At 31.6% G+C, this 18,561-nt stretch overlaps 1 protein-coding gene across 2 annotated transcripts in view; it reads right to left on the reverse strand.

Annotated features, from left to right (window-relative positions):
- Positions 1-129: 129 nt before the first annotated feature.
- The window catches only part of LOC148284451 (inactive fucosyltransferase B-like), a 43,480-nt gene continuing 25,048 nt past the window's right edge, over positions 130-18,561 (reverse strand). The window contains exons 1-5 of one of the 2 annotated variants that reach the window (XM_088239711.1): positions 15,780-16,808; positions 7,299-7,441; positions 4,441-4,698; positions 1,833-2,090; positions 130-1,287 (exon numbers count right to left, since the gene is read on the reverse strand). In XM_088239711.1, coding sequence (XP_088095837.1) covers positions 819-1,287; positions 1,833-2,090; positions 4,441-4,698; positions 7,299-7,441; positions 15,780-15,950 — 1,299 coding nt within the window. In that variant the 5' untranslated portion in view covers positions 15,951-16,808 and the 3' untranslated portion in view covers positions 130-818. Of the gene's footprint in view, positions 1,288-1,832; positions 2,091-4,440; positions 4,699-7,298; positions 7,442-15,779; positions 16,809-18,561 lie in introns of those variants that run through there. The other variant, XM_088239695.1, reaches the window with a different exon arrangement.

Genomic DNA, 18,561 nt, shown 5'->3' on the forward strand with positions numbered 1-18,561 from the left:
ATAATATATTATCTAAGTAACCTATAAATATTGATAATAATTGTATTAAAATATCATAATTTTAACAATATTTTGAGTACTTATATCCACATCTCTGTACTTGAGAAAAGTAGTGTATTTTCTTTCTAGTTTATTGATTGGTAATTAATCGGAAATAGGGAACCTTTTTGAGAAGTGATATGGAATATGGAATATACAGATCTGAGATTTATGGCCTGTCACTAATTTCTTCTTCTCGTGCTCTTCTTACGGCGGTTGGCGACTATAACTCGTCATCATTCTCGATCCTGGGCCATTCTGATGAGCATTACAGCATCTGAAGATTACCGAGCCACGATATGCTTTTACATCACATACCCCGTCTACCCTCTATTTTCCCTTCAGCTTTGAGCTGTAGAATGGCATATTTTATTTTTTCCCCACGGAACATGTGGCCAAAGTATGCTGCCTTTCGTATTTTGACAGTGATGAACAATTATCTGTCTTTATCCATTATATTCAGTACGTTTTCGTTGGACATTCGACCAGCCCATAAGATATGCAGCATTCTCCCGTGCATTACTGTGCAACCGCATTTCAAATGCCTCAATCTCATTAATCTTGGAGACTTTAAGAGTCCATCCTTCCACTCCATACAATAGCATGGATAACACATGTTTTTACGATATATTTTTCAAAATAAATTATTGCTTTTATGCTAACCTTAAACATGAATATACACTTACATCAGAAAAATAAAAAAAATCATATTGAATAGACAAAGTTGGTTTTGAACTTGGACATAGCTTTCATTTATGAATCCATGATAGAGTGATTTATCACCAGCAATTTATCTTAGGGTCTAACAAATATGAAAGGTCATTTAAGACTTTTATCTCATCATTATTGTAATTAAGGGCTTCGCACAAGCGGCAGTAATGGAAGGATGGTGCTCCAAACAGCCCATGTTCATTTTTCACTTCAAAGTGCTTCCTCCACTCATGGTAATGCAAGTAAGTACTTTCCAGTGTAGAATTCATAAACAGAATATGTTTCGCTAATTCTTCAGCATTAGAAAAGTCATTTACATGCAGATAAGAGTTTGGTGGCAGTTGGAGTTTACAATCCTCAGAAGAGGGTCCCATTACGATAGGAACAGCGCCGGTTCTGTACGCATTCCAAAATGGCTTCTCGCTTATGTATTGCTTGCAGTTTGCGTTCTCGAACGATAAATAAAACAAATATCGATCCATTTGGGGGCAGGATCCGCCGTATCTTGAGTTTTTGGCTGTTCCTGTTTTGGGACATCTGAAAGTATAATATATTTTAATTCAAATTTATAAGTGAAAGTTTATGAAAGGCAGTTAATGGATTGTAGTACAAATGCAGTGCCGTATGCACCACTGGGCATATATAAGGGTATTATGATGGTGTATATCAAAGCGTTAAAATAATTAAACAAATACTGTTTGAGAACAAAATTATACCATTATATTAACCATTGCAATATGCATGTAAAACAGACAAATGTTTATGAATAACTTAAATAATACACATAATATATAATATATTATGATTCCGTCCATCCATTTTATGTGTACAGGTACTACTTGCCCAATAAACAAACAGCTTACAATTTGGTAAGCATAAACATCGACCAACTTCCCTATCAATTTTTGGTCGTTTGGAAGATATAGTTTAAAGCAATTAGTTGTCACGATAGATCTAGACAGGTTGCAGTGACGTCAGGAGCTAATATAGCTTTTTCTAATTGAACTCAAAAATATACAGATATTTTCTTCAAATAGCTCAGCGTCTCTTTAATAAAATTGTCAAACAAATATATATCTTACACGTTCTTGAATTCTGTTCCGCAACCACCGTACATGTGTACCGTGATGTATTTTTCCAGTTCTTTCACGTAATTTAGTCTCTGGTTGCTCGGGTTACAGTTTGACATGAGAACTGCTACCAGGACATCTCTTCTCTTTATGCTAACGTTAGGCACTAGTAAGGAAAACATATTTTGGAACCCCAAGTTTTCTTCAAGGACTATGGGATTCGTCAGGGCAGTTGTTCTTCCGTATGGCACCGGAACGTCAGATTCCAATCTGCAAATGAGATGATTTTTTTTTTTTTGTTTATTTTTCCATACAAATATTATTTACATAGAAATATGATTACAAAAATAAACTTTAGAAAAATACATCTTAAAATTAAGCGATAACATAAATTGGAAAAAATTCCCACAAAGACTTCAGCGTCTGAGCGTGGCCATTCATTCCTTTTTTAATTATTAAAAAGTTTATAGCATATAAATATGGTATGACATGACCATGTCAACCAGGTCAACTATACTGTTATACTTATGTGCGTGTGTGAAACACAGACATTAAAAGTGTCCACTATGAATAAGATGGAGGCATTCGAGATATTGGTCTACAGGCGCATATTAAAAATACCTTGGACATGAATAATAACTAACGTGGCAGTTTTAGAAATGGTCGGTAAAAGACGCCTGCTTTCAAAACATTGTTAAACGGTGCAAACTAGAGTACCTTGACCCAGGGGCGAGTGCTCCTTATAATATATTACATGCCGCTTACCATATTTTTTTGACATCGAAAGTAATGTTTTATGTTACTGTATTATTAGGAAAAAACACATCACCAAAAAAATATATTACTTTTCTTGGGTAAGTAAATTTATATCATATTCCTTTATTCCATACAGCGACCAGTTGCGCCTCTATTGGCCAAAATTATTACTACTAGATTACACGAGATTACTCTGCTGACTTAAAAACGCAAATTCAAATACGTCTTTAAACTAAAACTTTAGATTCCTGTTCGAAAAATAACACTTGCGATTACAGTAAAATCTTGCAGCTTTCATTAATGCAATTTAGTCTTTCAATACTTTTTCATAGGGGCTAGTATTCTTTGAAATACATCAATTTGACTTACGACAGTCTAAGGGAGGTGACAATATACGCACTCGTTATGTGTGAGAAAGAGATGACGAATATATTTTGTATGTCTTAACATGGAAGTTACAATAATAAGTAAGTAATTGATTATATTTATGTTTCGGTGGTTTGAAAGTAAATTTGCTTTAAAATAAATAAATGTTTTGATATTTTAATCGAAACGAATTGATATTTTAATCCATGATATAGTGTGAATCCTTTAGTGGGTTTTAAAAAACAAAGATTCGCTTATTGTTTTTTAATTGTAATTCGTTTTTTTGCATACAATGACAGTTGAATATTTTAGGTTATTCTTCAGTATCCATTTAAACTTTAAAAATTAAGTTAGAGTAACGGTAAAAACGTTACTAGTGTATGGTGTTAAGAATAAATATAAATAAAGAATTATAAAAAGTATAACTTATGTCGTTTTGTGAATAATAATGTGATATAAAAGTCGATGAAACAATGATTCCTAAAACGTAATTTATGTTTTGTTTGGTGAACTATCGTGTTTGGTAAATAATACTTTTAAATTATTTAGTTTTTATCTAATTTATAAAAAAATAGTGTTTTATTTCAAGACAAGTTATAATAGTGAGACTTAAACAAAGAGGCACCGGTACGTACGCTAATGAATTATCCAGTTTTATTAATGACTTTTTCGGCGCTTGGCCCAAAACACGAAATGGCTGCGCGGATGGGTCATTGCTTTCTTAATACGAAAGCGGTGGTTTGAGTCCCTTTTCCAACTTTTTTTTGCAATTATGTTTTTTTAAATCGTATTTTTTAAATCAAATGTTTTTGCTACATTGGGGAAAATATTTGGGATTATTTATCAAATATATAATAGACTTGTTTTTCATATGCAATACTACCGCTATGGACATTATATCAGAATTTTCGTAGCTTTCCAATTTAAAAACTCACTATCCGAGGAAGTAAATATATAATCATTCTCTTTATAATGTTGGAAGAAATTAAAGGAGAAAAATAGGCCTCGAAAAGCTATCATGGTTAAGAATTTTGTGCCTGTAGACAGGACAGCGAAATGCTGGAGATCTGCTTCGCAGCCCCCAGAAACGCAGCTGGTTGCTGTATTTTGCCATTTTTTTACGGATGCGAATCATGGCACCTCATCAAAATAGTTAAGTACTTAGTTTTGATATGTGTCCAAGAAGAACTTGGGGTGTCTGGTGGTTTGACTTTATAAGGAATAAAGCAATAAGAGAATGGACGCAGAAAACTCCGGTGACAACTGTCATCAAGCAGAGGCAATAGGGTTGGCTTGGCCATATACTGCGGATGCCTCCTAGAGTCTTAACCACGCTCGCCTACTTTACAAAGCATCAGGTTCTAGATGTACTGGACGTCCGCTGCTAACTTGCGGCTGTTTATATCAGAACTACGGGATGTGAGCTTGACTTAGGAGGATGCAATGGAATTGGCAGCCGACAGAGAGGCTTAGATACTGTCTTTGTTGTATTGCTCACCTATAAGACATAGACCAGTTGAAATATCCCTCGTACTGCTTCCAGTTGTTGTCTGCATAGAGGAATGTGTGGACGGGGCACTCGTCTGTTAGGAAGACCCACCGCTGCCCAGGGGGCCTCCCTTTCTCTTGGACAGGGAGGTCATTGACTCCATATAACCTCTGCATCATGAAGACGACAGCATCGGCGTCCATGATATCAGCATCTTCGTACGTCAACTCGCAGTTACTAACGGAGCACTGTCCGAACGGATCTCTCCTGGAATAACAAATTTCAGAGATTTTGACATAAAACGACTTTATTTTGGGTAGATATCTCAAATTTAGATAAGTACTGAATTTAACCCTATAAGAATTTGAAATCTAGACATGGATGGATTTAACAACAATGTTTTTTTTTATCCGTTTTTCAAATGAAATTGTTGATAAAATAAAAATTCTGGTGTTATTTATTTATTTAATAATAATAATGTTTATTTAGTCCAAGAAAACAGTACTGATACAAAAGACATGAGTTAGGCCAATCATGACCTATGGGGCCGAAACAAGAGCTGACACTCCCAGGACAAATAATATATTTAGAACATGGGAAATGAACACTTTAAAGGCAATCACAGGTGGAAAGCTTCGAAATCGAATCCGCAATGAAGAAATAAGAAGGACCTGTGGCATCGAAGATGTTTTGCGAAAGAGCAGAGCAATCTGAAGAGATCTTGAAAACAAAATGGACAACTTTAGAATCCCTTACATTGCAGCTAAAATTCCACCTTGTCATTATTTTCCTGGAAGACCGCCTGAAAGATGGAGGAGCAGTTGGCTCTCAACGTCCCAGAGCAGCAGATTTCTGCCGGAACAGATCGAGATGAAGAGGTTAAAGAAGAGGAAAAAAGTTTACAATCTGCTTCCCATTTCAACACATTTCTTATAATGTTATTAATTCGATGTAATAAATGTCTTTCTGACTGTTTCCCTAAGTATGTGAAACCTGTTTTAAAGCAGACAATATTAATTTACGCAAGAATAAATTATTTACCAAACATAACCAGTAAATAACTCTTTTATTTTCTGTTTTTGATTTGTTTTTTATTTATCTGTCAGCTGCTTTTACTAATAAATGTTTTTCTTATCGCAATTTATACCCAAGGTTACTTATTATGTTTGTACTCTTGAATTATTGTTCATAACTGATATTTGGTATACTGGATTTTATATAACATTATATTATTTTTATCTTTATTTGTTAACAAATTACAACAGAGATGGAAAACATTTTAGCGAAGGCAATTTGGAAGTCTAGACATTTACAGGGCCCATGATCTACCTATCTGTACCTAAAAGAGTGTGGATATTATCCTTGGCTCTTCCCAACCGACTTTTTACTGGGGATGCTAGGCTGTCAGTCATTATGGAGGAGGAGGGACGTTCATTTGGGTGTTCACTTTTTCCAGGTGATCGGTGGTCGCATACATAACTCAGAAATTCTGATGGATGTAGGTATGTTCGTACCTGATAACTATCTTCGACAAAGACAGCATCGATTGTTTTACCTACCGCGATGCAGAACAACCTGCCAATGGTTATGCCGGTTGGTAGAGCAATTTTGCACCTACCGCGATGCAGAACAACCTGCCAATGTTATGCCGGTTGGTAGAGCAATTTTGCTACTTAATCGGAAAGCACTTTCTCAATTTTTCTTTTTACATTTTGACGTTATATTATTTTACTAACATAAGTATCTACTGTAATTTGTGATCTATTATTGTATTTAGAATGAATTGGGTCTTTTTTCTGTAATGTTCTAAATATCTGAATAATAAATGAAATGAAATTGGCTGGTTTAAGTGGCCACTTTACACACTGTGATACACAGTCCACCATTTTGCCTATTTATTTATTTTAAAGAAACAAACAGTCTACAATGATATAGTAACATAAAAAAAAACATTTAAAGACAGACCAGCAAAGTTTCTCAAAAAGAAATCATACATATTATTAATTGGAAAAAGAAAGAGTGTATTTATGTGTATTTGTATGAGAGTAAGTGTAGATGTGTGTTTATGTGTATTAGTGTAGGAGTAAGTGTTCATGTGTGTGTAAGTGTGAGCATCATTAAGTATTAAGTGGGATCGTATCGCAGCCAGAAATAAGGAGTCTAAATTTATTTATGCTTATGCCTATGTTTGAACATCCATATTTCTTCGTTACTGTTATTTGTATTTAATGTATATACTTAGGTTACTCTGACGGCGATAGGGGCACTAAAATCAGTTAATGTAAATTTTAAAAATAAGAAAACGCGAATCTTTTCCTAACAAATAATTTTTTGGAAAAGAAAATTTTTAACGTTCATAACAGCTAAAAATTTTTTCAATGTAATGTAGGGTGGGGCTTTCGATGTATTGTAATGTTGTATTTTTTATTTATCAATTTACTATACTACCTATTTTCTTTTTAAAAGCCGTCTGGGCGTATCAATAAATAAGGTACCACGTGAAAAGTGATTCATTGCCTAAACTAGTCAAACATTTCACAGGCCCTTCCTTTACAGAATTAAAACCGACTGTGTGATCATTTTTGTAATAATTAAAAATTAGGTGACAGTTAAAACTTTCAAACATCTTTCCTTATTTTATTGTTGTTAAGACTTAACTAAAAAGTCAGCAGTAGTCACCTAAACCAGCCAAGAACATATAAATGCTGAGATTGCCACATCCCCCACTACCCCTTCATCTCGGTTGAGATATTAGTCTCTAGATGTAATCCTAAGAGGGTTAAATCTCAGTATTAGTCGCAAAGGTTAACGCAAAGGTACTTAAAATATTGTTAATAAAATAAAATTTAAAAATTGCAAACAAATACTTGGTATCCTGAAAGCTGTAGATATGTCTCGCTTCTAGGAATTCTCCTTGCTTCCATATCAATATTTTATAATTCTTAGGGCGTTTTCCTGGTGGGATTTGGTTTCGGAATATGACATTTCCAACAGCAGACATATTGATATCCTGAAAGATTACATATATTTAAGGGTAAATCAAGTTTGCAAACATTGTAATAATGTGTTGTGGTGTTCTCTACACGATGGCTACTCGCAGGTAAAAATCCCGAAAGAAAAATCGCGAGAGACAAGTCCTGGCTTCAATTCCCGGAAGAGTAAACATAAAGTATTATAAGATCAAATATTTTACTGGTCTGGGCCCGTATTCTTATAAAATATGTCTTAAATCATGCTTAATTACAAATTATTAACAACGAAACACCGAAATTTCAAACAAATATTCTCCTCAACAAATTACAACTGGGATGAAGAACATTTTAGAGAAGGAATATGGAGGTCTTGGCATTTACAGGGCTTATGATTTGTCATTGGCTGGTTTATATAGCCACTTTACACACTGTGTAACATTCACCATTATGCCTATGTTTGAACATCCATTTTTCTTTAATTCGTCCATCTGTTGATTTCAGTGAAGTTAAAGAGCTGAAACCTTTATTGTTGTGAAGAAATTCATCTGATCGAATAATTTCACAGACTAGGCAACGCCTGAAAACAATTTTCCAATTTTTAAACTTCTTGCGCCAGTTGGTTTTATGAAAATATTTAGAGTTTGTCTAAATGTTTGTAGACGAATGCTAAATTTTACCCCCTAAGGAGTCATTGAGATTATGACAGTGTGTAAAGGGGCCACTTAAACCAGCCAATGACAGGTCATAAGCCCTGTAAATCCCTAGAATTCCATATTCCCTTCTCTAAGATGTTCTCCATCCCTGTTTGATTTGTTAATCTTAAAGACTCCTTAGAGGGTAAAATCCAGTCGTTTTTCTACAAACATTTGGACAAACTCAAAATATTATAAATATATTTATTTATTTATTTATTTGACACTTTATAGACATATACAATAAATATACATATAAGAGCGGGCATATTGCCTTAAGGCAATTTCTTCCTACCTACCCAAACCGTTCAGTTACACGTTTTCGTAGAGAAAATTCGGGCTCTGTGGTGCTATTTTTAATCTTCTCTACCCCTCCTCTCTCCCCCCAGAGAGTGATTAATTTGGGAATTTTTAATTTTTCTATGCGTTTACACTTTGCTTCATATATGGCCACACTGATGAATAAACGTCAAATAAATATAAACACGTTCATTCAAACATGATGTTTTTCATTAATAACTGGTGACCTTAATCATTTTCGAAAACACTTTATTAGGTTGAATTGACCAAACACATTTATACATCATTGGAAGTTTAATCATCAGTGTGGCCATATGATTCCAAAATTGACCACTCTCTAGGGGGTAGAGAAGATTCAGATTACCACCCTTGGGGTGGTAATGATTTTCTATTTGGCGGCAAATATACAAATATTGCTAGTTGATGTGCTTATTTTGTTTTATAATTTTATTTTCTGATTTTAATGAAAATTGTATGAATAACCCATTTTTTAATTTGTCGGCCTCGTGGTGTAATGGTCAGCGCTTAAGCCTGCCATGCAAGAGGCCTCTGGTTCGATTCCCGACATGGTTGATATGAAATATTTATTTAAAAGGGTGTTTTCACACTAAAATATTTCATAGTTCCTGGACTGGATGGTACCTTAAGCGTTGGACTGACGATCTTACCTTCATGTAATAAAAATGATCAAGATACGCTGCGAGTGGTGTACCAATGCAGTGCGGAAAGCGGAAGCGGAAAGGGAATAATGAAATTTTTATTGATTGGTTGAAAGAAATTGACATTTGGCAATAAGCTCATTAATGCACAAATATATATAAAGTACAAGAAGGAAAATATTAAAAAATTCTGTTGAAAATAGAATTCGTTTTTATTGATACCGTAAGCTTAAACAACGTTTATTTGGCGCATTTGTTTATTAAACTAGATTAGATTAGATTTAGATTTATTTATTTATGACAAAATACAAGTTTTTTTTAACTTTTCGTATTACATTACATTACATATTTTATTTGTACGAAATATTCACAATCAGCAAAAGTGCTGGTGAGAGCGGATATTATATTTATATAATAACACAATAGTTTAAATAAAAAGTCAATAAAATAACATCACATCTCACTTGTCACACGGGCTGTAAGAACTGATTTATTTAGGTGTTTTTTAAATACGTATATGTTTTGTATATTTTTTAGGTCATTAGAAAGTGAATTGTAAAAATTTATTTCTGTATACACAAAACTGTTTCTTTTTCTGTAAGTCCTAGGTTGTTCGCAAGTTCAATTATTTGATGCTCTTGTATTTATTTTATGTATGTTGTAGTTAAAATTAAATTTTATATTTGTCTTTATTTTTTCTTTTCCATCTTAAATATCATTTTTAGTTTTTCTGTGTTGATTAATTCCTTTAGATTGAGCATTTTTGTTATTCTATTTAAATCTGTGGTTCTAGTATATTTATTAAAATGAAATGTTACTTTAAGTGCTTTATTCATTGTTTTTTGTATTGATTCTTGCATTTGTTTACCACATTGCGACCATATTATCAATCCATATACAAAGTGTGGAAGTATAAAAGCATTGTATATCATTAATTTTGTACTTTTATCAAAGACTTCTATCCTTCTCATTATTTCAATAATTGGACCCAGTTTTTTTATAACTGCTTTGATATGTTTTGTCCACGCTAATTTTTCATCCACTTCCAAGTACTTTACATTTTCTGTTTGTTTAATTTGCTCATCTTTAATTATTAGGTTAAGTTTAATGGGGCGTTTGTTTTTTTGTTTTATTTTACCTATCAAAAACAATTTCTACATTTTCGAAAAATGGTGAGAACGGCACAATACAATTTTACACAGAAAATAATATGAAAAACCACTGAACTAATGATAACGTTCAGTGGTTTTTTTATATTCTTTTAATTTTTGATAGATTGTCAAATTAAACCGATTGAAAAAAATAAATAAATCTGGATTGTATTATCGCTATCATTGTACATCGTGTAATATTCATTGTGTGTTCAGAAAATAACGGGATTTTTTTTTATTTCACGAGATTTTATTTTTGGAGAGTCCGATTGTCATTTTTTTTTGTTTTGTTTTTATACATAGCCAGCTTAGAAATAACTTCTCAACTTACTCTATGATGCGCCTGAACTTCTGAGCTCAATAAAATTAAATATCCCAACTAGAAACCTCAGACGAAACTTACTCTTTCATACCGATAACCTATGGTTTTCGTTCCCCTATGCCCAGAATTCTTAGGTCTGCCAACAAACGTACCAGTCTTGATTTCTTTGATAACAAGTTGTCTTCTTGAATCAAATTCAATTATAAACACCTCTCTCCCGCTTCCACTCCCACCAAGTCTACTATATACCATTGTGTCTTTCTACTTTCTTTCTTTCTTTATAATAATTTTCTATGATTAAATATGTCCTTAAACATGCCCATTGGGCGTATATATAAATAAATAAATACATGGCCCTAAAGTATGCTAAAACTTTCAGCTGTATTCATTTTTACTTTGTCTGTGGCAGCCGCTAAGGTTAGACGTGTTCGGCGTGCTCGGCGATTTTCATCTTAACGACCCAGAATGCCTCCACTGGGAAACCAGAGCAACTGTCATTCGCCGCTGTTTTTTGTTCAAAATTCAAAAATTTTGGAACAAATTTTGCTGCCACGCGTTTCATACCCAAAACATTGGAAAAAAATTCATGGCATTAACCAATCGATATGTCAACATCATCAGCGACTTTTCTGATTGTGATTCGGCGATCGTTCACAACCATTTATTTCACTTTTTCTATGTTCTCATCGGTTGTTGATGTGCTGGGGCATCCGGGCCGTTCGTCACCTTTAACGTCTTCACTACCATCTTGGAAACGCTCATACCACTCTCAAACTCTCGTTTTACTCATAGCAGACTCACCATAGGCCTTTATTAATATTTTGCACACTTTGTTACACTTTATTTTATTTTTTATACAAAGTCTTTGATCTATTTTTTTTAACAAACGAAAATCGCCGAACTCATAAAAACACATTTAACCTTAGTGGCTGCCACAGACAAAGTAATCAATAAATACAACTGAAATTTTAGCATGCTTCAGGGGCATGTTTACCAACATAACAAAAAAAAAATGACAATCGGCCTCTTCAAATCCGCAAAATTAAAAAATTTCCGTTATTTTCTGAAAACACCTCTACATAGTTATTTTATTGGTGATTATTCAGTATAAATTAGCTATGTATAAAACAAGTAGGTTTTTGTCCATATACTATGTGTACATTTCATTACAATAATTCCCTTGCTCTAAAGAATTGAACTAAAGCGTTCCAAATTTTGTTTGGTTTTAGTTTGGTTTTTAGTTTAACAACAAACGTGTGATGGACGGTTTTGGTTTGCGCTTTGAAACTCTCAACTCGAGTACCAACGGCCCGTTGTATTGCTGTGATCTGTGGCTAACTTTGTGGTAAATAATAAAAGAAAATTTTTTTCCGTATGGGCGAATCTATTAGGTTATTACTCGTAGGTACATATTAATATCTTACATTGCACAGAATTATTATTTTAAAGCACTCTTTCAGCAAGATGACATGCATAGTAAATGGGAGAAATGCCGTGTATAAAATAATATAATAAATAATTTAATGAAACTACTCACATTTCTCGGTTGGTAATAGGCTTCAACCATTAGCAAATGTCTAACAGTATCAACAATGTCTTCTTTCTCATATCCATAAAGTTCTTTCGAAACATTATTTCTACTTCTCGTTGTAAAACGACAAAAGTATACTACTATGAAAATTGATAAACAAAAAGCCCAGATATTTCTTTTTGCATAACGAACAAAAATTCGCTTGCGGTGTGATTTTTTAATTCCACGATTGGTAACATTTCGATTCGATGTTTTTATTAAACTGTTCAATGGGATCATTACAAATTTCGAGAGGAAATTATTTAAAACTGCGAACAGTCAAAGACAATACAGTTATTTACTTATTTTTGTGTAAAAGCATGTCATACATAATATTTAGATAAGGTTTTTAAGTGTTTCGTGTGGCCTACATAATTTTTATATAGCATATTAAAATGACATATTTAAAGTGGTTAAGATGCTCAGTTACGTTTACATAGACCTACAAGACTTAATTTTTTGTTTTACAGTCATTATCATGGTACTAATTATTCATTGAATTCACCGATTATTCGCATGCAGCGACTTGCAAATCAATACAGTGATGATTTAGATTTATTGTATACCACGCCGCTGATGATCAAATTCTGTGTGATGAAAAGGAATTAAAAATTAAAAATTCAAATAATGATCGGTTCTTTACTTTTGTTTTAACTTTTTACTCTTATGGGTAAAATTATTTTTTTTAAATTTATTATTGTTTAATATTAATATTTATATAAAGCATGAAGTAAACTTTTTAACTTTCCTTTTAAAGCACTTCCTTTTTTTGTTCTACTCTTCCTCTTTTTTAAAAAGTGCTATTTTCTTTTATTTACCTTTCTTTTATAAAGGTAAATATTTATATTTGTTACAGATGTAATATTTCTTTTTTTTATATCTTCTTCTTTTCCACGTCCGCTCCTAAGTGGAGCATGTGGACATCACCAGTTGCCTCCAGGAGACCCTATCGCCAGCCAGCACTCTCGCTTCTTCCCATGTCAATCCTGCGCCCCTTAATTCCGCCGAATAAAGTCTAAAGATCGTCATTGACGGCCTTCCAGGACGGCGTTTTTATTTATAAATACTGTTTACCATTGTATACTTTTCTCGATGTTTTTGTTATTTTTTTAATATAATCTTATTTTTTGTTGTATTTTTTTTCACTAATTTTATTGTAATTAAAACGCCCTTGAACATGTAGCAATTGCACAGAAATCTTTGATCCGAGTAATTTAAAAAAAAACATTTCGTTATCCAAGTGATTTGCTCTTCAAAGAATTCAGAGAACTGAATATTATTCAACAGTATATATTGAGAACGGTAGTGGTTACATACATAAATAGAGACATTTACCCAAGCGTCAACCACAACCATAATACAAGATACTCTAATAGGGATCTGATACTAAGTGAAGGGGTCAACACTGTTCAGGCATTGAGACAACACTATTACGTAGGCAAAAAGGTCCATAACCTTTTGCCAGAATCGTGGAAAGACGGGAGTGTTGTCAAGTTACGGAAGGTGTTGACCTCGCTCTTTCATGACATTGGTCGTAGGGAGTCAGAAAAGTTGATGCATGCCACGGATTGGATATTCTTACTGGATGTCGAAAATAAAATATAAAAAATAAGGAATAATTTAAAAAATATATATTTATAGATGTCAACCATGAAGTTTCGCATAAATAAATTGTCTATGTTTTTATGAATGTATGTATGTGTATGCGCATGTGTATGTACGTGTGTGTATATACATGTGTATAGTGTATATATATATATATATATGTGTATATGTGTATGTGTGTATGTATCAAAATGTGTATACGAATAAGTTTATATTTTGTTTGTCTGTGCTCTCTATTAATTTGTTAACTATTATAATATATTAAAATGTAATTGCCTAGCTTGGAACGGGGTATGTACCCTTGTTAGCTGGGCAAAGTGAACATGGAATTGTATTTTGATAAAGAGTGTAAATAAATAAAATAAAAATAATTATAATAAAAAAAAATTATGTAAAAGGTTCATGGAACCGTAAATAAATAAATAATATTGCATACATAGTAAATAACGAAAATTTGTGAAAGTTAAATGTTAGGCTATGTCGACGACTAAGGAGGATCAGAAATCGAACGTAGTGGTGCAGAATAGAAATGTAAAACTGAGATAATAGAACCTTTATGAAAACACTGAATAATCAAATCTACACAACAGTTGGAATGTTTTTGACTTTGACAAATGTTTAATAATAAATTCATTTGTTTTTTTTATATTACAAACAATTATGATTATCATCTAATTATGTATTTGACCAGTTTTAATGATTTTTAAAGTACCGTAAGATTTTTCTAGTGCTGTGGGTGTTCTGCAAATTAGGAAATACCGTTTTCGTGATAGACACTATTTTCAGAAGCTGATTATTACAGTTTTTGTATGAAAGCGGCCTGGCTGTTTTAGCAGAACAAAGAATTGACCTTACTGCACCCGATAACACAAATATATCATTTTTTCCAAATTGTGGACTGGCTGCTTTCTGCATAACTACGTTCAATTTGTTTACGCCCGCTGATTCACATTTTTTAACACTATTATTTTGTTTGCAAATGACCTTAAATAATATTTGGATTGGGTTGATTTAATAAAAGCCGTAAACTTTGGAGCATTTAATTGAACGGCGAAGATTCTCGAAAATGTGTGAAAAAAATTCATGAAAATGTAAAATTCAATATAAAATAACTACTTTGAACTACATCACAAATTCTTCAGAATCAACAATAGTAACAGCGTTGTTATGTGTTGTGATAGATTCCGGGTTTCCGGTAGCCATTTTTTTCCACGTTTAGAGTAATTTTACGCTAATGGGTTCTGTTTTTAAATGTCAGCAGAACTCACTGACGTGAACTTAAGACGTTACATATTTCAAAATTACAAACCATTAAAAATCGTACAGATTATAATACGATAAATAAAAATGTATTTTTAAATTGACTTGGTTTGATAGTCTATTAACAAATAAAACAATATAAAAAACCACCGAACTTCCTCATTGCAAGAATGTAATTATTCTTTATTACTAATATTTTTTGTTGTACTTTTGTATTTGTAAATAGTTTATAACCAAGTTATAACCTCTGTAGGTATATGTAAAAGCCCTTTGGGTGTTAATAAATAAATATTGAAAATAGGCAGTTATTTTTAGTAAAAAAAAAATACAGTTAATTATATCTTGATAAAGAATCTTGTGTAGCTTTGAAACCGGTAGGTAGATAAAATCAAAAATAAGTTATAAAAAACAAAGTTGTATATTTATTTTATTTAGTTATTTTTATATCCTATTAAATTGAATATTGTTTAAAAATAATATATAGGAAATTTTATTCATTTAAACATATCGACGTCGTATTATTACAGACAACTGAAACATTTTTTTGTTCAAAGACAAAAAGGTTGGCTTTATAAACCCCTAAAATGGGGTTTTTCCAAGTTTTTTTTATTCGTATTTTCGTAAACGTGTAGATACTAAAAGTGATAAAATTTGAAACATAAATATGAATAGAAAATATTTTATTATAAATGAACTAGATCAATAGAGAAATACATTGATATTGATAATGGATGTTTTGTGTTTTTACTTTATAACTGTTTGGGAAGCTTTATTTATACGATAATTAAATTTAGTATATTTCAAATACATACCTTACCTTTCGCAAAGAGAAATAATAATCCTTCCGTTCTAGATGGAAATCGTCACCATTTATTTTCTTTACTTGCGTTAGATTTCGGTAATAATCATGTTCTGAATTTACCAAAAAAACTATCAACATTGTGGCGGCAAAACTACCACTCATAACTATTAGTTTTTTAGGACGCATAATTACAGATTTAAAACAGTTACCTCAGGGTAACTCTTAGGAGTAAATATTTTTTATCACGATACCAATTTGGATAGAGTTTATTGAGTAATTTAACACACTAAATAAGTCTGCAGAATTTTGTTCTAAAACAGTTGGTGTATTTGTAAATATTGACTCAATAATTTATCAAACTCAAACATTCTGACATTTGAATGTTAATCCATGTTAAAAGCTGCTAAGAGTGTAGAAGCAAAGGTAAAAAATAAGCAGCAGTAAATAAATTGGTGGTTAGTAATGTTACTGTAAAAGAATTAAGATTGATTTCGTTGACCTTTTAATACACATAGACGCGCCCTATAGTGTAAAATGTTTAAAAAAGGAGTGACACGAAAACGTAACGTCCGTATTTTAAGGAGAAGTTAAAATTTATCCGCAGTTTAATCTCCAAAGTAAAATTAATTTTTCTGTATGAAAAATTTAAAATACACATTTGGTCATTATATTCATAATTACAATACGCGTTACTCAGGGAATCTTCATGTGTCTAAGTTTCGCTCAACGAAGTTCGGCGAAAGGTCTTCGGAAAATATTGGCCATTCCGAATTTGATAAACTGCCCGATGAACTAAAAAACACGAAAAGTCGAATAGAAAATCCAAAACTGTCGCAATTAAAAATATTACTTAAATCTTTTTGATAGTGATAGTTATTAATGTAATTTATATAGATGGTGTTTTATGTTTACTATGTTTTATGTTTCTTAAATAATGTTTTTTTACTATTTCGGATGCATGATATTATGTATTATCACAAAAATGTTTTCTGTATATGTTTAGTCCCAAATGAGTTTTTTTTAAATAACTCCTGGGATTATAATATGTAATATACGTATTATATGTTTTATTTATTCAAAAAATTAAATATACAAAAAAAAGATTTAAAAAAAAATAGAATATGTTAAAATATTATGCCATTTAAAAAAAAAGAATTTTTTAAATATTTCTTAAATAGTGAATAAAGATGACATTATAACCTTGCTTTCTGATCAATTAAATTATGATCAGAATGAAAGGTGTCCTTTTTATGTACGGTGGGGACTTATCTTTTACAACTTAGAAAACATTTATTTTATCCAATTACTCAGAAACTTTTATTCCATTAAAGCAATTTACTGTATTTCGTCACAATTATCTGATTTACTAAATAAATTACTTCACCGTTATCGTTCGAGGACGAAGCCTCACATTTATTTTGCTCATTTTTAAAAGAAAATATTTTAGGAGAAAATAATTTAATAACACGTTCATATGAGTCATAATATTTTTTATTTATATTTTGAAATTCTGTATGTTGAGGGGAAATCCCCAGTCCCCACATTTTATTATCGCTTGGCAAATAAAAATTTCCTTCTGTTCTGGAAATACTGAATAAAATGCTTTTAAGGATGTTAAACTTTTTACTATCCATTATATAGTATTCCAAAACATATTATTTTGTAATGGTTAAAAGCAGCCCGAATCTTCATAAAAGCTTTTTCTAGTATTTGAGTCAAATATTTTTTGTAGGTTTAGTCGCAAAACTTTTATTAATAAAGTCGAATCATGTCGCTCGCAAAACAAAGTTGTAGAAAAATTGATCCATTTTAGAGTATTTAAAAAAACTTCTTATTATTCCGTAAATAAAAATTGAAATATGCGAACAATCATAATAATGGACACTCAGTAATATAAATACCAGTGATGTCAAGACAATGCAAATTACAAAAAATCACTTTTATATTTTATCAATAAATAGAAATTTAAAAAACACTTAAGTCTATCACTGAATTTTTAAAAAACACCTCACGATTCCACTGCAAATTTCTTGAAAGTACAGTTACTTACTTGAAGTATAGTTACATTACAATTGCATTTAAAGCGTGTTCCGTATTACCACATAGAACAGTTAACATTTTAAGAGGTCCAAGTTATAGAGAAATATTTTGAACAATATATCCGCTGACCAATGTCACCTTACGATTCAAATGTCGCCCCATTTTACTATAGCTACTGGCTTTAAGGTTGGCGAGAGAGGGGGAAATAAGCATAGACAAAAATACAAGTCGTTTTAATTTCTATAAATGGCATTACCAACATTAAAATAAATCCATAGTGCATGGTGTTAGGTGAATTTGTATGATTTAATCACCAACCGAAAAAAATTGATTTTCTGGAATATCGAATATTGTAAACAAAATGTATGAATAAAATTATTGATTATTAGAACCATTAGAAACACGTAAAGAGTCTTTGAAAAATCGTTTATATGTACAGTATGTTAAATCCGATATTCCTCCCTAGTGATAATTTCCTATTGTAACTGTAAAAAGTGAAATAAAATATTTAGGAAGTGAAATTAAATATATAGTATGTAGTATATGGGGGAAGTGGAATAAGAAAAAATATTTTTAAAAAACAATATTGGATAATTTGTTAATCAGTTGAAAAAGACAACAAATTATTACTATATTTTTCGACTAAATTTTTTTTATTTATTATCCATAATGTTGTAAAAAAAATATATGAAAAACAATTATTTAAGGGTCAATGGATTGGACTATGCACAATTCTACCTCTGAGTTTCAAAGCGAC

This window comes from Micrasema longulum, unplaced genomic scaffold (assembly GCF_059751315.1).
Source record: "Micrasema longulum isolate JH-2025_06_02 unplaced genomic scaffold, ASM5975131v1 h1tg000117l, whole genome shotgun sequence".
Taxonomy (NCBI): Eukaryota; Metazoa; Arthropoda; class Insecta; order Trichoptera; family Brachycentridae; genus Micrasema; species Micrasema longulum.